The 21,902-nt window shown below is 23.7% G+C and overlaps 1 protein-coding gene across 1 annotated transcript in view; it reads left to right on the plus strand.

Annotated features, from left to right (window-relative positions):
• Window positions 1–7,349: 7,349 nt before the first annotated feature.
• LOC122512043 overlaps window positions 7,350–21,902 on the plus strand; it is a 56,109-nt gene continuing 41,556 nt past the window's right edge. Inside the window, exon 1 of the mRNA XM_043627659.1 lies at window positions 7,350–7,742. Within this exon, the coding sequence (XP_043483594.1) occupies window positions 7,691–7,742 (52 nt within the window). The 5' untranslated portion in view covers window positions 7,350–7,690. The remainder of the gene's footprint in view (window positions 7,743–21,902) is intronic.

The following is a 21,902-nucleotide window of genomic DNA, read 5'->3' on the forward strand; positions in this document are numbered from 1 at the left end:
ATACGTCGTGACCGTAAACTAGAAATTTTATTGGAAGTCCAAAAAACCACGAAAGAAAAATTTATTAACTGTAAATCCCGCACCTATACCACTAATACAGTATATGGAAGCGGTGATTTTATTTTCGTGAAGATTTTTATTATGCGTTCGCAAAATCAGCAATAACTAAACCTTTAGCTATTGCTCGAACTCTGACACACATTCTCACGTATACACATTGAGGCAGCGTCGGGGGGTGGTTGGAAGTGTGCCGTAAAGTAAAAGGGGTACACTTTTTATGCGGCTCTCGAGAAGTGAGACGTTGTAAATTCTGCCATAAGACCGATAAGCGAGCGTAAAAAGTGAAATATCGATATTTTGTTTTACTCGGTTTACTCTACAATTTTATTAATCAGCTCCACTCTCCCTCTCTCTCTCAGCTCAACTCTCAAACATTCATAATTTATGAAACAAAAAATAATTTCAAACACATTTTAAATAATTTTTAAATATACCTAATAACTAAATTAAATACACTCTTTACTTAAATTTTTTCTATTTTTATAATTTTTTATCAAAATCAGATTTGCCACAGGTTAGAGAAGTCAGGGAATTTAGGGAAAAGTCAGGAAAATTGGAATTGGTCAGGAAAATCAGGAAAAAGTCAGGAATTTTTATTAAAAGTACTGGAAAAAATTAATGTATAAAAAAATTCTGAATTTTGGAGTCTTTTTTGTTTGCCTCATAAACTATGAAATTGCCAAGAATTATAATACAAAACCTTCAATTTTTTTCATTTCTATGACAATTATTTCTTTTTAAATAGCTTAATTAAATATTAAATAACTTAATTCTTTAACAACTATTATAATATTATTATTTATGAATTATTTAATCAATGCTTTTACTTAAAAGTTTCAAAATTAATTGGATTTCAAAAGAGTTGCGTTTACAAACTTCATAAATAGATAAACTTCAAAGTTTTCAATTTGAAATTTTAAGAACAACTGATTCCAGAAATTTAATTATTTTCAAAAGTTATAAACTACTTCGCATAAATTCAATTATGTTCAAAATTTTTTTAAAATTCTCGTCAAAATTTTAATTATCTTTATAAATAATAAAATTCTTCTCCAAAATTCAATTATTTTAAAAAAATTTAATAAAATTCTTGTCAAAATTTCAATTATTTTCAAAAATTTTCCTCATTTCAATTATTCTTAATATTTACTATTTTAATATAATTTTCCAAAAGAATTCAATTATTTTAACAAAATTTAAATAAAAATTTTATAGGAATTCAATTACATACCAATTTTTTTATAAATTTCTTTAAACTAATTCAATTATTTTTAATTTCCTAATGAACTTTCCCGATATTCAGAGAATTGAAAAAAATACTCCTGAGAAATTGAATTATTTCAAAAAATTTAAATAAAATTCTTTTTTAAATAATATTACTTAAAAAAATTTGGACAAAATTCTTTACAAGATTTAGTTCAAAAAAATTTCAATTTAATTCTTAAAAATTCAATTATTTTCACAAATAACACATTTTTAATGGGATTTAAATTATTAAAAAAATTTTGAATACAATTCTTCGTAAGAAATCAATTATTTTCATAAATAATAAAATTTTTCTCGAGAATTCAATTATCTTGATAAACAACAGAATTCTTTCCATAAAATCAATTATTTTAAGGAATTTTAATAAAATTCTTTTCCAAAATTCAAATATTTTGATTAATATCAAAATTTATCACAAGAATTAAATTCTATTGAAAAGTTATAAAATACTTTGAAGAAATAAAATTATTTTTGAAACTTTTGAAGAATTCTTGCCAAGAATTAAGTTATTTCTCTAATTAGGTAGCGAAATTCTTTTCAACAAGTATAAATTATTTTTAAAAATTTTAATAAAATTCCTCGAAAAATTCGAACTATTTAAACAATTTAATAAAATTCTTCGCATGAATGCAAATTTTTTCCTAAATTATTATTTTAATTCTTTTCATGAATTCAATTATTTTTAAAAATTCTAATAAAATTCTTCAAAAGTTTTCATATTAAAAATTGTCAGAATTTTTTAATGAAGTTTCACGAAAAAATTCAAATATATTCAGAGAATTGAAAAAAAATAGTTCCGAGAAATTCAATTATTTTAAAAAATTTTGATAAAATTCTTTATAAATTTCAAAAATTATAATAAAAATGATTATAGAATACAATTATATAACATATAATATAAATATAACATTCTTCCTTAGAATACAAATATTGTCAAAATTGTTTGTAAGAATCTTCGAAACATTTCAATTATTTTCGTAAAAAATAAAATTCTTCGAAGCAATTCAATTATTTAAGAAATTTCAATAATATTCTTTTCAAGAATTTAATTCCTTTCAAAAATAAACATTCTGACAGAAATTCAATTATTTACAAAAAAATTTAATAAAATTCTTTGTGAGATTTCAATTATTTTCAATTTTTTAATGAAATGTCTCGATAGAATTAAATTTTTTTTTTTAATTTTTTAAAAATTCTGAGAAATTTAATTATTATTTTAAAAAATTTGAATAAAATTCTTCACAAGAAATCAATTATTTTCATAAATAATTTCTCTGGAATTCAATTGTTTTCACGAATAAAATTCTTCACAGAAATTCAATTCTGGAAAAAATTTTTTAATTAAATTCGTTGCAAAAATTCAATTATTGTCATAAATAATATAATTCTTTGCAGGATTTCAATTATTTTTTATTTTTAAATAAAATAATAGAAAATTGCATTTATTCTTAAAAGTTTGTTTTAAATTAAAACATTTAAATTCGCCGAAAGAATTCAATTATTTTTAAAAATTTTGATGAAATTCTTCATAAAAATTCAATTTTAAGAAATATTCAATTATTTAATAAATTATTTATCTTTGTATTTAAATAATTGAATTCTCGAAAAATTTTCTAATAAAACTTGACTAAATAATGAATTTTACTTAAAATTTTAAATTATAATTTGAATATTAAATGATTATAGCGTGAATTTTTAGAAATAATTAAATTTTGAAAATGGTTCAAAATTAAAATCTTTAAAAATTTGAATTTATAGTTACAATATTCTTATGATATCAAAATAATGATTTTATCACTCTGTCATCTTAAATTTATCATAAGTTATTGAATTTCAGAAGATTTGTATTTGAGAAACTTAATTCCTATAGAAAAATAATAATGATTAAATATTTATTTAAAAAAGAAGTTATTGATGTTTTCAAAGAATTTTACATTTAAAGAAATTCATAAATAAATGTATAATAGAACATTTTTTTTGAGTATCCAATAATTTTTAGAGTAAATTAAAATATTCTTTTGGGTCAGGGAAAAAGTCAAAATCAGTCAGGAGAAAGTCTGGAAATCAGGGAAAAACAAAATTAAATTTTTGTGGCAACTCTGAATATACTTTTCGTTAAAAATCACTAATTGAAAATTCGTAAAAATGTTTCAAATCCCATTTTCCTTACAGTTTCCACATTGAATTCCGGTTTGATTTTTTAATTTCAACAACCAAAAAAAAATTCACAATCTTCCAGAGTAGTTATATTGTCATTGCTCGTAAAAAAGGTTCTGAGTGAAATTTTTGTCCCTAAAAGCAAAACGAAAAAAAAAATTTCCTATTTGACTTTCGATTGTATCACTCATAGAATAACAGTACAGTTAAAAATTTCCGACTGGTGTTACGATGGGGGTTTTAGATTCAAGATTGAAATTTTCGATTTCCTAGGACAGAGGGTAAAGTACAAACTCGCACTTGTAATCGGAAGGTAGCATAACCATATGGAGTTATCAAATTGATCAAGCCAAAATAATCTGTGCGCCAGTTATGTGCCATAAACGCAGTGTATGAGCAATACTCCGAAATGTATGTATATATATATATATATGTATGTGTATATAGATATATATCCATGGAGTTGCCCATCCTGAAGAACATAACATAACCCAGTGTCACGCGCAGAGCTTTACAGTTACCATCTCATTCCATCTCTTCCCTCCTCCCTCTAACCTTTCATCTATAACCCTACCCCGCATCTTTCTCTGACACTACACCCCCTTTAGCACGTATGACCTATGCAATTTATATACACGTGTGTATGTGTGTGTGTAAAATCATAAACATTAATTTTCATTACTGAAATGTAAACTAAATGTTGAACCAATAATTGAACGATTATTAGGAAAAATAATTGTAGTTGTCAAATTTTTATTTTATTTATTTACTTTAATATTTTTAGTATATTTTAATATTTAGTTAATCAGGGTTGCCACAAGTCAGGAAAAATTAGAAAAAAGGCAGGGATTTTTATTAAAAGTTCTGGAAAAAATTCAATTTTTAGAATTTATAAGAATATTCTGAATTTTGGAGTCTTTTTTGTTTGCCTCATAAACTATGAAATTGCCAAGAATTATAATACAATACCTTAAATTTTTTTTTTCTATGACAATAATTTCTTTTTAAATAACTTAATTCTTGAAGAACTACCATAAAATTATTATTTATAAATTATTTAATGAATAATTTTAGTTAAAAATTTCAAAATTAATTTCATTTCAAAAGAGTTGCGTTTACAATCTTCATGAATAGATAAACTTCAAAGGTTACAATTTGAAATTTTAAGAACAACTGATTCCAGAAATTTAATTATTTTCAAAAGTGATAAACTGCTTCGCATAAATTCAATTATGTTCAAAACTTAAAAAACATTCTCGTCAAAATTTCAATTATCTTTATAAATAAGAAAATTCTTCTCCAAAATTCAATTATTTTCAAAAAATTTAATAAAATTCTTGTCAAAAATTTCAATTATTTTCAAAAATGTTCCTCATTCCAATTATTTTTAATATCTACTATTTTAATATAATTTTCCAAATGAATTCAATTATTTAAACAAAATCTTAATAAAAGTTTCACAGGAATTCAATTATTTACGAATTTTTTGTAAATTTATTCGAACCAATTCAATTATTTTTAATTTTTTAATAAAGTTTCTCGAAATAATTAAAATATATTCAGAGAATTGAAAAAAATAGTTCTGAGAAATTCAATTATTTTGAAAAATTTAAATAACATTCTTTTAAAAATTCTATTATTTAAAAAAATGGTGACAAAATTCTTTACAAGATTTAGTTAATAAAATTGCAATTTTAATAAAATTTTCCTATACAATTCAGTTATTTTTAATACAATTCTTCTTAAGAATTCAATTATTTAAAAAATTCAAAATAAAGTGCTTCGCAAGAAATCAATTATCTTCATAAATAATAAAATTTTTCTTGAGAATTCAATTATTTAATAAAATTTTGATAATACACTTTATACACGGAGAGAGAATATATATTAAATTTTGTAAAAATATTTTCAAATTGGGGGAAAAAATGCAACAAAGCGAAATTTTGATATAGAAAATACTAAACTTTAAAAAAAGTTTTGTGAAATTTATTAAAGTTATATTAGAATTTAATTAATATTCTTGATATTTGATATAATTATACTAAATTTCACATAAGTTTTTTTAAAGTTTAGTATTTTTTATATCAAAATTTCGCTTTGTCGCACTTTTTCCCCAATTTGAAAATATTTTTACAAAATTAAATATATATTCTTTCTCCGTGTATAAATTTGAAAAATTATAATAAAGTTGATTATAGAATAGATACAATTATTTACGTAAAATATAAAATTCTTCCTAGGAATACAATTATTGTCAAAAATGTTTGTAAAATTCTTCCCAAGAATTAAATTCTTTTCAAATATAAACATTTTCAAAGGAATTTAATTATTAAAAAAATTTTTTTTAATTCTTTGTCAGATTTCTATTATTTTAAAATTTTTAATTATTATATTATTATTATTATTATTATTATTATTATTTTCAAAAAGTTTTTAAAAAAATCTGAGAAATTTAATTATTTGGAATAAAATTCTTCACAAGAAATTAATTCTTGTCTTTGATTCGGAATGATCGATTTCTTCATGTTTTATAATAATATTTCCATAAGTTATTGAATTTCAAAAGGTTTGAATTTGAAAATCTTAATTCCTATAGAAAAGTAATAATGATTATATTTTTTTTTAAAAGAAGACATTAATATTTTTGAATAATTTTACAATTAAAGAAATTCGTAAATAAATGTAATAGAACATTTTTTTCAGTATCTAATAATTTTTGGAGTGAATCAGAATTTTCTTCCGGGTCAGGAAAAAAATTAAAATTTTGTCTGAAAATCAAGGAAAAGTTAGGAACCTTGTAGATACAAAAAACATATTTTCGAAAAAATTGCGAATGGATTTTAGAACCTACCAATTTTGAAGAAAAATAAAAATCCAAAAATATTCAGAATATTTTCTGACCGATTTTACTTTCAGACCATTGATTTTTTCTACAAAAATTACTATAAAAATAATTTAATGGAAGATTTAAATCATTTTCTTGATAGAGTTAAAAATATAGTCCGATGCTTCATTTAATTTGTGAAAAATTGTGACACTCTCTAAAGCAAAGTATACTCAAGAAATAAGAAATATAATTATAATTTTTCAAATGAAAGAACATAAATGGGATCAACTCTAAATATAAACTACAGGTGTTTAAGTTTTTATTACACCTGGAATAATTAATAAAAACTGATTTTAATTTAAAAATAAACACGGAAACTTTTAACTAAGATAAAAATAACAAAAACATAACCTTAAAATTATTTGCTGTTTTGGTACCTTTTCTTAGAACGCGTCACATTTTAATTCGTAATGTTAATTATTTATTTTAAATTAGTATAATTTTTTTTTACTTTCCACTTTGTTAATTTGGAAATGTAATTTTTTTATTTACTTTTTCATATAGTAACGCCATTATTGTAGAGGCGCTGCTGTTGCTGAAATTAAAGATTTGGCGCGAATTTAAAAAAAATTAAATTAAAAATACATTGTAAAATTAGGTAAGACTATAAAAAGTTTCCTAAAAATGTGGTTTCTTTTATGTAGTCACACTTTTAACACAAATGGTGAAAAATTACAAATTTTGCGTTAATATTGCCTAGCAATTATTTTTTTTGATAAATATTTATTTGTGTATTTAAAAAAATTATCTTAATAATAAATAATCTTTATCCAAATTTTTTGATAATAAATATTTATTTTTTTGATTTCAGGTTCGCAGCCTCCGAATATAGTGATTGCCCTCGGTAGTGTCGTGTCGGTTGTGCAGTGATTAAAAGTGCTTAGCTCCGGTAGTGTTCACCTCTTTTTTTCACTAATTCCCTAATCGAATGTTAGGATTTTTTCTCACGTTTTCCGAAAAAAATTTTTTGGCAATCCTATTCGTGTCGCGCCGCGTCGGTTTTCGGAAATTAGCTCCGGGCAGGTTTCGAATTTTTTAAAAATCGCGTTCGAAGTTCTTATAGGGTAGTTCGAAACGTTTTTTCGTTCTTTGTCTTCGTTCAAATGGACAAATCGTTTCGCGCGCGTACGAGTCTCTTAAAATCGCGATCGTTTCATTTTTCAAAAAAAAAATAGTTTATTCAAAATGAGGGAAAAGGGGGAAGGGGGTTTCTTTTGAGGCTGATTAGACCTGCCTATATCCGGACATATAACCAGGAAAATCAGTTCTCTTTCCTGACTAGTGGCATAAGGACTGCACATCATTTGTGAATTTGTGACAATGGGATTCCCAAGATTCGGAAGACTGAGAGGGTTTGTTTCTACAGTAAAAGGCAAGAATTTAAATTTAAATTTTTGTTTTTATAATTTAAGGGTATTGAAAACGAACCGAAGTTCTATTTTGTATTTATTATTAGTTCAACTATCTTTTAGTAAACAAAAATAAGAAAAATTAGAAAAAATAATAAGAATTTTTAGGTTATTAGGTACATTTGGAAAATCAAAACTACCTATGATAAAAGAGCATAAATATAAATTTAATATAAATATTAAATTTGGAAAGACATTTTTTCAAATTGAGACATTCAAATCAAATTGAGACAAAAAAACAAAAAGTGTTGCGACGCAACACTTTTCGTTTTTTCGTCTCACTTTGATATCCTTAGAAAAAATATTAAATTAAAACTTGAAAAAAAAATAAATAAAAGAATAGTAAATAAATGAGAAAATAATAAAAAAATTTTTTTAAAAATAAATAATTTTATGGTAATAATAATAGTATTAATAATAATTGACAAATGTTAACGATTGTATTTGGAAAAGATTCTAATGGTTTAGATGCTCACATCAGTGCAGAAGAGACACTACATCCGCAGGGTTCTGTCAGGTTACAGTATAATGCAACTCGGGACATAAACGCGTTTATGTGTTGTCATTGCGAGACCCCAGCCTAGTGGGTTTAACTTTATCGACACCACTACCCGCAAATACTAGAAATGCCACTGTCACCAACACCATCAACATCACCCATAACACTCACCATCTTCTTCCTTTGCGCTAAGCACGAAAAATTTTACCTAAATCAAACGCGCAGCACATACACAAACACGCATATCGTAAAATTAATTATCCTTCTGCTCGAGGAAAAAAAATCACTCTCATGATGGTGAATCTCTTTCGAACTCTTCTGCGGTAAGACTCTTGGTCTTTCTCTTTTTTGTGTAGTTTTTCTTTTTTTTTTTTTTTTTTGCGGTCGAAAGAAAATAATGTCGAATTTTTTTTAATAATAATGGAAATTAATGTCTTCAGTATTTATTTGATTTTAAAGTGAATAAGAATATTCCTTCTGGAATATTCAGGGAAAAAGTGAAAGTTCTTATTTTTAGAGTAAATCTTACTATTTTTGAAATAAATTTTTGTAATTTTTATTAAAAAAATTGGCTTTGAAAATAGTAAAAATTATTCTGGAAACAACAATTTTTTATATTTTTTTTTACTATTTTTGAGGGAATTTTCTTCCAAGTCCCAAGTTAATTTTAATAATTTTTTTCTTAAATTCGTATATCGTTAAATTCATGTAATTTTAAAACAAAAATAGTGTTGTAATAAAAATTTTGATTAAAAATTACAAGACAGTCGCGAACTACAAAAATAGATGAAAAAACAATACTTATAATTAACAGAAAGAATTTAAAAAAAAATTAATATTTAATTATCTTTAGAAATAATTAACTTCTTCTCCGAAATTCAATTATTTTCAAAAATTTTCCTCAATTTAATGATTTTCATTATCTACTATTTTCATAAAATTTTCCAAAAGAATTCAATTATTTAAAAAAAAAAATTTAATAAAATTCTACACAAACTTTTAATTATTTTCAAAAAATAATAAAAATTTCACAGGAATTTCATTAATTACAATTTTTTTTTATAAATTTCTTCTCAATCATTCAATTATTTTCATAAAATATGAAAATTTTTACGGGGATTCAATTATTTTCGAAAATAATAAAAGTATTTTTAGGAATTCAATTATTTTCATAACTCATTGCAGAATTTAAATTATTTTTAATAAAATTTTAATCGTATTCCTCGAAAAAATTCTTAAAATTTTTTTTAAAATTCGTCAAAAGAATTCAGTTATTTGAAAATTTATAGATAAAATTCTTTATCAGAATTCAATTTTAAGAAACATTCAATTATATTCAATAAATTGTTATTTTTGTATTTAAAAAATTGAATTCTAGTAGAATTTTGTCATAAACATTGATTTAAAAATGGATTTCAGTTAAAATTTTAGATTATAAATGAATTTTAAAATCATTAGAGCGTATATTTTTAAAAATAATTGAATTTTAAAAAAGTTTCAGATTAAAATTTATGAAAATTTGAATTTTTCATATTTTTAACTAACAATTCTTTGGAATTATTTTTTTTTGAGAAACTTTAAATGCGAATTTCTTTTTAAATTATTTAAAGTTTTTATTTTCTAATATATAGGTATATTAAGTTGAAGAATTTACGAATAATTGAAATTTTGTAAAATTGAATTGTAAACAAATGAATTTGAAAATTCTTGAAGAACTTTTTAAAAAGTTATTAAAAATAATGGATTTATAGGGAGATATTTAGTTAAAAACATGAAAAAAAAATTCAATTTTGGAAAAGTTACAAATTATTGCAAAAATTTAATTATTTTCAAGAGTAATAATACTTTTCGCAAAAATTAAATATTGTTTAAAAAGTAATAAAATTTTTTTTAGGGATTCAATTATTTTTTACAAATAATAAAACTCATTGCAGAATTTCAATTATTTTTAAAACAATTTTAATTGAATTTCTCGAAAAATGTAATTATTCTTAAAAATTTTATTAAAATTCGATGATAGAATTCAATTATTTTCATTAATAATAAAAAGTTTACAGGAATTCAATTATTTACAAATTTTATATAAATTTCTTCGCAATAAAAAATTCAATTATTTTCATGAATAATATCATTTATACAGGGAATCAATTATTTTCACAAATAATGAAACTCATCGCAGAATTTTAATTATTTTTAATCCAATTTTAATCGAATTTCTCGAAAAATGTAATTGTTCTTAAAATTGTTATTAAAATTCGTTGATAGAATTCAATTATTTGAAAATTTTTTGATTACGATTCTTTATGGGAATTCAATTTTAAGAAGCATTCAATTATTCAATAAATTATTTATTTGCATTTTACGGCATTTTATTTGTATTTAAATAATTGAATTCTAGTAGAATTTTCTCATAAACATTGATTTAAAAATGGATTTCAGTTGAAATTTTAGATTATAATTGAATTTTAAAAGCATTAGAGCGTAAATTTTTAGAAATAATTGAATTTTGAAATTAATTTTTTTTGGAAAAGTTTAATTGAATTTTTTTATATTATTTTAAGTTTTTATTTTCTAATATTTATTTAATTGAAGAATTTACGAATAATTGAAATTTCATAAAATTGAATATTGTAAAAAAATGGATTTGAAAATTGTCAAAAAACTTTTTCGAAAATTATTGAAAAACAATTGATTTAAAGAAGAATTTTAGTTAAAAATTCTAGTAAATAGTAATTGAATTGTTCTCTTATTTGACAGACCAATTGGTCTGTGAATGGTCCGTAATTTTTCATTTTTGGTTCGTAAAGTCCGTATTTTTAAATACTTTCACTGGTTCGAACCCTGTACCAGGAATTTTTTTCAGTGTAGTATCAATAGTCGCGTGAGTCTTAGACCTGAAAATATCAATTAATAGAGACTTTCACTAATTAAGATGGGCAAAAGGCAACCCAGATAATATGAGAATAAGAATTTCCACTAATTTCGTCCCTCGAAATATATATACACTAGCTGTCGTACCCGTCTTCGACGGGTTGTAGTTTCTGATAATGCACTTAACAGTGTATCTACCAACCTAGAAAACCGAAAAATAGCCGGGAATTTGATTTGACAGGGAAAAAATAATAATTAGTTACTATTGTCTATTTCATTAGGAAAATAATACCATTTGAAACAGTGACCGACTTTTTATTATCAAATTAGTTATTTTAAACTAATTCAAATGCAGAAAACAATATTTCTCAATTTGTAGTACTTCAATCAATATAATGTAATAAAATAAATCTAAAATTTCCTCCAGTTTTTTGAGTTATAGTACAGTCTAATTCGAACTAATTGTATAGCAAGTAGATCCAGTTTTTCTCGGTTACATTAAATTCCCTGATATTTTACGTCTTTTCTGGTTGGTAAGCACCCTGTTAAATGTATTATTAAAAAAAACCCGTCCAGTAAACCAGGAAAAATTTGGACAAAGCCGGAAATTGTTTTAAACCAAAATAAACACCGTGTTTAACTTTTGTCTTTACATTGATCAAGATATCTCTAAAAGTTAAATCAGAGAGCCCACAAATACTACTGAATTAAGCTTCTTAGTAATTGGTATCAATTATAATTTTTTCAATTTTTTGATATTCAAAACATTTTTATACTTACATCTTCGTTATAAGAAAGTATTTTTGAAAAATTATGCTAAAATGTGACTAAATAACATGTAATACTCAACTATAGAAAGTTTAGAAGCAATCCATGAAAAAATATAAAATTTAGAAATTATTTGTGTTAAATAAATTCATTTATTAGAGTCAAGTATTTATTTAATTAATCCAATTAAGATTTATTTGATTCAACTAAATAAAATTATTTAAACGAAATAAATTCTTATTAGATCGAAATAAAAACTTTTTAAATAAGATATTATTTTTCAAATAATTATAATTACTTGAATCATATAACTTTTTTTAGTGTAGCTATAGTAAACTAAAAGTTATTAATGTGAACGAACATTATCTATATTAATAAAATCAGATTACTATCTGTACATTGCTTCAAACTTAAAAATTTTTATATATTTTTTCGTTTTGAGACATTAGAATTCTAAAAATGTAAAAAAAATTTCTGTCTGTCTGTCTCTGTCTGTATGCAAAACTTTGTTCGCGCATCAATTGAAAACGGTTCAACCAATTAAAGTGAAATTTGGCAGTCTATTAGGTATTAAAGTAACTTACAATCATAGCCTTATCCGATTAAAAAATATTAACTTGAACAAAAGTTATGACATTTTTCCAAAAAATTCAAAAAAAAAAATGCAAATTTTTTATCTTTTGTAAAATGAATGAAAAAACTATCCTTAGCTAACTTTTTCAGATAAATACAACCCATTTCTACGATAAAATTTTTAAAAAAGATGTATTTTGAAATTTTTTTTCGTTTTTTTAGATCAACTTTTTTCTAAGAAAATAGTGATTTTTAATCTTTAAGCAAGCTTTTCAGGAAAAGTTATTAAAGTTTTTTATTTAAAGATCAGTATGTAAAGTAAAAAATTTGCTACATTAAACAAAAATAATTAGCTAAATGCCATAAAAAAGAAGGAAAAATGTTGAATTTTAAGAAATTCGGTTTTTTGAATTTTTGATAATTTTCCATAATTTTAGATTTTTTACCGAAGGGTGGAGACTATTGAATAAGTAAAGTATTTTTTAAGAGCACAAAAATAATAAAGCTAAATGCCATAAAAAGAAGGAAAAATGTTTAATTTTAAGAAATTCATTTTTTTGCATTTTTGCTATTTTTCCATAATTTTAGATTTTTTACCAAAGGGTGGAGATAACAAATTAGGTAAAGTATTTTTGAAGAGCCCAAAAATAATGAAGCCAAAAGCCATAAAAGAGAAGAAAAAATGTTGAATTTTAATAAATTCGGTTTTATGAATTTTTGCTAATTTTCCATAATTTTAGATTTTTTACCAAAGGGTGGAGACTATTAAATATAAGTAAAGTATTTTTTAAGAGTACAAAAATAATGAAGCTTAATGATATAAAAGAGAAGAAAAAAATGTTAAATTTTAAGAAATTCGGTTTCTCGAATTTTTGATAATTTTTGATTTTTTGCTAAAGGGTGGAGACTATTCAAATAGTATAATTATACTACCGAAATAGCTAATGGTAACTAATTATTAATTAATTAATTATTAACTAATTATTAATTATTATTAATTAACTAATTATTAATTATTAATTATTAATTATTAATTATTAATTATTAATTATTAATTATTAATTATTAATTATTAATTAATTTATCCCGGGTATTTTTGATTTTCCAGATTGGTAGAAACATTGTTAAATGTATTGGTAGAAACTAAAACCCGTCGAAGACGGGTACGACATGACAGCTAGTGCTATATATTTTCAAAATTTTTAAAATTCAAAATATATCTTTTGAAATAATTATTGTCATTAATTTTACTTAAATTTTATACAGGGTTAATTTTAGTATTTTTTATTACAATTTAGTCATCAGAATGAAATTTGAGTTTTTCATTTTTTGATCATTAATTAATAAAATATAATAGCAATTTTGAATTCTGTGCAACATACTGACAAAAGTCTCATATTAATTATATGGATATTGTTAATATTCTGACCTAATAGAATTCTTTTAAGAAAGTAAACTTATGATTTCAACAACAAATTTTTATTGTTGACCTAAGAAATACAACCGTATAAAAATTAATTACAAAAAAATTTCAATTTTTAAACTTTTTAATTTTTCAATATTTAAATCTAACACTTTTTATTTGTTATTCAAAATTTTATTATTCTGACGATTAAATCTTCATAAGAAACACTAAAATTAACCCTGTACCAAGTTTAAGTACAATTCACTAAAGTATATGAAAAAACTAAAAATTTCGAATTTTCGAATTTTTGAAAAAATGGCATAACTTTCGTCCATATTAATATTTTTTAATCTACTATCTCTAGGATTTTAAGTTAGGCTAATGCCTAAAAAACTGCCAAGTTTCACTTCAAACGATCGAACCGTTTTTCCGTGATACGCGGTCGAAAATTTGCGGACATACATACACACATACACACATACACACATACACACATATACACATACACACATAATTTTCTTAATAGTATTTTCGCATTCCTTAGAGTGTAAAAAGAAGGAATATAATAGAAATTTTGAATTCTATGCAATGTACAGACAAAAGTCTGATTTTATTAATAAGGATATGGAAAAGTGTCCATAGATTGCCAACATAGAAGAGGTGTTGATCGACGTTGAATGATTGGATTTTATACTTTGAGAACCTGCAAACCATTATGCACCTCACGTTCTCTCGAAGGCTGCATAACATGTATGCCTATATACATACGGCCATAGACCAAAATGTCGTAATTTCGCTTTGAGTTCAGTTTTACTCTGGTCTTCGTACATGCTCATAGCAATATAGATATATGTTTTGAGCTTGGTAGGATGGCGAACGCTATGCTTGTGCATAGCGAGAGCAGGCCTGACCTAATTTACATACATATAAAGCGCATTCGATGTGTTTTAGGGGTCGTAAATCGACGCAGCTACGCGAATCGTTAAACCCTTCCTTGCCACAACACCCTGACGATGCGTGTGGGAGAGAAATGTCCCATAGATTTGTATATAGGTATGCATGTCCTCACTCTCATCAATGTATGAACCCGCTCTCTGTATATATATATATTTCACATTGTATAGTCTTATTCGAGGATCTCTCAATTTCTCTTTTCTCATTGGTCGTTCAGTTTCGAGAGGATAGTTATATATCCCCCTTTTCTACGTTAATAATTACAATTTTCTCAAGTATACCTTTATACCCCTTAATAGTGTGGGATATTTTATTCACATTCCTGGAATGTTCGATTCATATTTTAGGGATATTCCTCATTTTTACTCTCTAAATTTTGAATCAGTTAAAACTCACAGTCAGTGACTTAGTAATCAGTAATCCTGATTTCTAATTTTCTTTTTGAAAATAATACAATAATAATTACTGGATGCAATCACTAAGTTTTGTTAATTAATTGAATCAGTTGACGATGATGATGATCTTTCTTATCCTCAATCGGCTTCAAAGATAAGTTACAATTAAATGTTCAGACATGTTATATCTTGAGAGCAAACGAAAAAATGAAAGCAAATTCAAAAATTATCCCCCCATATAAGGTCGTCTATTTTGGCTTTTATATTTAAAGGCAATTTAAAGGCAAAGTTTTACTCCAAGAAAATGAAGTTATAGTGCAATTGGCAAATTATCTTAAGAGTTGCGTTTTAGATTTATATATATATAAGGATGTTACAAAAGTATCGTCATGAATTTTTGTGCGCGAAATCATATGAATCGTTGCAGTGAAGGCGCGAACGTTTGCCTTTAAAAGAATAAGAAAACACTGTGAATTTTGATTTGCGAGCGTCGAATTGTCGGTAATTTTCAGTAATGGCTCGAACGAACCGTAAAGAAGATACCTCTGACGCACAAAGTAACCACTTTCCAAGCCACCGCACCTTCCCAGTAACTTCATAAAAGCCCCTTTCCCTTCTTCTTCTTCTGCAGCTTCTTCGTCTTCTTCTTCGTCTTCTTCTTCCTTCCCCCTTCTGACACATTCAGAATGATTCCCTATAAAACAGTATATCTCAATTCTCCCAGGCGTTGCACTTGCTCTTAACGCAAACGGTGTTCTTCGAATATCTTACCAAAAAATTTCAATCTTGATTCTTTCGATTCATTTTTTCTTCTTCTTCTTCTTACTCTCAAATAGTTATTCAATTTACTCGATTCAATATAAATCTGTTTTTTTTTTCGTTTTACCAAGAATCGTAAAGTTTTATAGTAAGGGGTAAAAATTAGAATCAGGGGGAAGATTTCAATCGAGAAGAATGGGATAGAATTGCAATAAAATTTGTCCTTAGATGCAGAAAAAAATTGTAACTGAAAACAATTTCTGATTTAGAGATTAATATGGTTAAAACCAAATTATTTATAAATAAATATTTTTGAATATATTTTAAATAATTATCATTATTTAAAATTTACGAAATGATACTGATTACCTATACAATTCAGATTCAATTTTAAACAGTAATAAATTTGTTACAATTGTTCTAAAATCAAGTTGTAGATGATGGAAAATAGATTTTACCATTTGTCCTAATTTTAGATCGTACTAAATAGAGGGAACCATTTAAAATTTTAATAGATCATACTGACAGGATTGAATCACTTAAATTTTGATTTTGAACGACTTGTGACCTAAATACACCATCAAATCGTTGGTGATGAGTAACAGATTGTACCCAAATTGTACTTGAAATTTTAGATGATATACGAAGTAAAGTGTATCATTAATAATCGTAATTTTTTTTTTTTTGATAATACGAAACTGATTTTTATTTTTTTAAATTTTAGTTCAATTTTTAAGTGATCCAATTCTTATTGAATCAATTAATTTTTTCAAAATTTCTTGTACATTTCGAATTTTGAATAATAATAATAATAGTTTAAGACAGTAATAAATTTAAATCAACGAAAATCTCAATAAATTGTAATTTTGATATAATTTATTGGAATTGTAAAATTATTCAAATTTGGATAAATTTTAATTAAGATAGAATTGGAAATTGGAAAAATTTTATCTCGGATAGAATTCAAATTGGGATAAACTTTATTTAGGATAGAATGGAAATTTGGAAAAATTTTAACTCGGATAGAGTTGAAATTTGAATAAATTTCAATTATCGTTCAGTTCATTGTTTTTAAATTTCAATTAATTAGGATAGAATTAAAATTTGGATAAATTTTAATTCGAATAGAACTGAAATCAAATAAATATTTAAATTAAACATATTAATTAAATATATTATTTTAATTAAATATATTAAATTATTTAAATTAGGGGCCGTTCAAAAAATACGTAACGCTATTTTTCTGAAATTTGGACCCCCCCCCCCTCCCCCCATGTAACGCAATGTTGTATACATTAGCGCCATTTTTTCTGTTGACCGTAACAAATAGCTTGACCCCCCCCCTCCCCTCTAAAACGTTACGTATTTTTTTAACGGCCCCTTAAATATAATATTTAAATATAAATATTTAAAATATATTTTATTTATATTTAAATAAATATTTACTTGAATCAAATTATTTTTATTGAAAAGAATTATGTGGTATCTGGACAAATTATTTCTGTATTTGAAGCAAATACCATTTAATTCACTTAAATAAAAATCAATTGATACAAATAAATACTTATTTGATAATGGACAAGTAATAGTTCATTAGAATTAATTAAATTTTTTTCAATGCAGGTTAATTGAAGTAAAAACAAATTAGAATTGGAATAAATTAAATTTTTAACAGAGCAATTTAAATTAAAATTCATTGAAATTTGAACTGAGTAAATTTTAAATGGATAACAAATTTTGATAAATTGATTGATTGATAAAAAGTTGGATCACTTTAAACTTGAATTAAAATTAAAATAAAATAAAATTGAATTAAAACTTGAAAAAAATTGAATTGAACTGGAATTTGTTTAAATTCAAATTTTGATATAATTGAAATTCTAAAATAATTAAAATTCAAATAGGTATTTTAATTTGAATCCTAATTGAAATCTGGTCAAATTTAATTTTATGTTGACTGTAAATGAAGACTAATTAGAATTAGAATAAATTTTATTCTCCATCAAGAAAATAAAATGAAAATTCATTGCAAATTCGGACTGAGTAAATTTTAAATGATTAACAAATTTTTATTAGTTGATTCGTTAAAAATTAAATCATTTGAAAACTGAATTAAAATTTGAATAAAATTGAAATTCAGATTATATTGGAAATTCGGTGGAATTGAAATTGGAATAAATTGTAATTGAGATTGAATTGAAATTTAGATAAAATAAATGTTGGCTATTATTGAATATTGAGGACTTTTGGAAAAAGAATATTATTTTAGAATTAGAATAAATAAAATCTAAATTTTTGGTATTAATTTGTTTTGTACTTTAGTATCAACTTGATACTTTCAAGAAAACTGTGATTTTCTATTTAGTATAATTATGAATTTTTTTTAATAAAAATAAAATATTCTTAACATTTTAAATGCATAGTTTTTTTAAGGATATCAAATTTAGACAAAAACACGTATCGAAAATGTTGCGACGCAACACTTTTTATTCGTTTTTTGTCTTAATTTGATATCCTTGGAAAAACTGTGTCTAAATCAGTGGAAATTTTACTGATTTCAATTCCACTGATACGTGAAAGAGAACATGGAATTTTCACCGATTCAAATTTTGAAGTCTAGGAGGTCAGAAAAAAAATTAAAAATCCGCCTAAAAATTAGGAAAAACACAATTTTTTCTGTCAGACACATTTTTGCATTAAATTATCATAAAATTAGAAAAAAGCAAAGAAAAGAGAAAAGTAAAGAAAAGAAAGAATAGTGAAGAAGAGTTAAAGAAGAGAAAACTGTCACAACTGGAAATTTAGGAGAAAATTTTCGTTTGTAATAAAACAAATAATTTTATATATACACGAAGACTATTAAAATTGAAATAGTTGATTTGTAGTGTATCTAAAAATTTTTGGGATCATTCCTGCAAATCTTGTTGTAGTTATACGACCGGTTTGGTCAATAGTTCCCAAAGGTTATACACGATAGAATATAGGGTTCCTCTGCATTTTCGGACAATATTTCAACGCGCGTCCTGCCCGGTAGCTTCGATCATTAAACGTGCGAATATAGCCTCATAATATTGCAATCCGCGGCCATAATTTTCGTCGTTTTATAGTTCAAACTGCAACCTACGTTGCGGCAGCGGCGCTCAAGCTTTCAACTTGAACGCGCCATTCCGTTCAAGTTGTACCGGGTGATCATAAAGCTTCCTCACTTATTCAACGATAGGGGAATGTATATGCATCCTCCTCTCTCAAAATAGGCGCTGGTTTCAAACACCTCGTACTGGATCATTAACCAACTGCAATTCGCACGATAACATCTTACGATGCCTCCTAGACGATTTCAAATTATATCCCACCCTTTTGACCTTTATCTATAAATACTATTCAAATATTATATTTACTGTCACTATTCTTTTTTTCAAAATTACTACATTTAATTTTTAAAAAAAAATTATTCATTTTATAGTGTGGGATTTATAGAATTAAGCTCTAAATTTTAATTTAGTCTAAATAATTTCTAATTAGTTTACTAGGTTTAATTAGTCCACTAACACACGTTGGAAAAGTACATGGAAGTATCCTCTATAGAAATTCCATGGAATTTCCATTGAGATTTCGATGAAATTCTGCAAGGTTTAAGTTTTAATATTATTTTTAACATTTCTATTATAATTAGAGTCTAATTATTTTTGTTACAATTTATTTGCAAAACTCAAAAAACAGTTTTATTACATTTACGAATTTTTATATATTACGAATTTATTTAATTGTAAAACTATTCAATTATTTTGCCAAATAATAAAATTTTTCACAAGATTTCAATTAGAAAATTCTACGAGAATTCAATTATTTAAATACAAAAATAAATAATTTATTGAGTAATTCAATGTTTCTCAAACTTGAATTCTCATAAAGAACTTTATCAACAAATTTTTAAATAATTAAATTTTTGCGACGAATTTTAATAAAATTTTTACAATTAAATACATTTTTCGAGAAATTCGATTAAAATTGTATTAAAAATAATTAAAATTCTTCGACGAGTTTAATTATTTATAAAAATAATTAAATGTTTACGTAGAATTTTATTAAATATTTTTAAATAACTGAATTCTTTTGAAAAATTTTATTAAAATAGTAGATATGTATTGAAAAATCATTGCATTGAAGAAAATTTTTGAAAATAATTGAAATTTTACAGTTTTATTAAAATTTTTGAAAATAATTAAATTTTGGAGCAGAATCTTATAACCTTTGAAAATAATTGAAATTTTTTTTAATACAAAAATAAATAATTGTTCGAGTGATTGATTATTTCTTTTAAAACTTAATTCTTTTAAAGAATTTTATTAAAAATTATATAAATAATTGAATTCATTTGAAGAATTTTATAATAAAATTTTTCATAAGATTTTAATTAGAAAATTCTACAAGAATTCAATTATTTAAATACAAAAATAAATAATAAATCATAAATAATCATAAATAAATTTGCTCCGAAATTCAATTATTTTCAAAAATTTTAATAAAACTGTAAAATTTCAATTATTTTCAAAAAGTTTCTTCAATTCAATGATTTTTCAATACATATTTACTATTTTATTAAAAATTTCCAAAAGAATTCAGTTAATTTAAAAAATTTAATAAAATTCTACGTAAACATTTAATTATTTTTATAAATAATAAAAATTTCACGGGAATTCAATTATTTTCATAAATAATAAAACTAATCCCAGTATTTCAATTGTTTTAAAATTTTTAATACAATTTTGATAGAATTCTTCGAAAAATGTATTTATTCTTAAAATTTTTATTAAAATTCGTCGCAAAAATTTATTTATTTAGAAATTTGTTGATAAAGTTCTTTATGAGAATTCAAGTTTGAGAAACATTGAATTACTTAATAAATTATTAATTTTTGCACTTAAATAATTGAATTCTCGTAGAATTTTCTAATTCTTGCAACAAAATTTAATTAATTTTTTTTAAATAATTAAAATCCTCTGAAGAATTTCATTATTAATGAAAATAATTAAACGAATTTTTTTAATTTTTCTTTGAATAATTAAAATCCTCTGAAGAATTTTATTATTTATGATAATAATTGAATTCATGCAACGTATTTTATTATACATTTTTTTAAATAATTGAATTCTTTTGAGAGATTTTATTAAAATAGTCGATTTTCAAAGTATTTAAAATTTCAGCGAAAAATTTCTTTATGTGTGAAATTTAATTTTGAAAATAATTACATTTTCGAGAAATTTATTTAAAATTATATCACTCCAAGTCGATGACTATATATTTTCTTGTTTTCTAATAATATTCCTATAAAATATAAGATTAAATATTTATTTAAAAAAGAATTTAAGTATTGATTTTTTCGAATGATTTTACAATTATAGAATTCGTAAATAAATGTAATAGAACATTTTTTTGAGTATCTAATAATTTTTAGAGTAGAAAAAAGTTAAAAGTGGAAAAAATTAGGGAAAAAGTCAAAAATTTTTTCTGCAAATCAAGGAAAAGTCAGGGAAAAACAAAATTAATTTTTTGTGGCAACCCTGAAGTAATAAATACTAAAAAAAAGTTTTTTCGAGGAGCATTGACGGTTTTATTTCAAAGAAGGAAAGAACAAATAATGTTTTATACACAAAAGGAGAATATTTGAAAAGAATGTCATTTCTCCCTCGACGAGTCGACTGATTTGTGCTTGATGCATAATCGCTTGAAACAATAGAATTGTATAGGTTTATTTAAGTACTGGTGCACTGTTTCGACAAGGCTTATAACGATCGGGATCATAATATAATACTTTCCGCACCAGGATGCGGGAAGAATATCAAATTTCTTCCCTGCGGAGAACTTTTCTTTTTTTTCATTTTATATATGCAAACTCTTG

This window comes from Leptopilina heterotoma, unplaced genomic scaffold (assembly GCF_015476425.1).
Source record: "Leptopilina heterotoma isolate Lh14 unplaced genomic scaffold, ASM1547642v1 Lhet_93, whole genome shotgun sequence".
Classification (NCBI taxonomy): domain Eukaryota; kingdom Metazoa; phylum Arthropoda; class Insecta; order Hymenoptera; family Figitidae; genus Leptopilina; species Leptopilina heterotoma.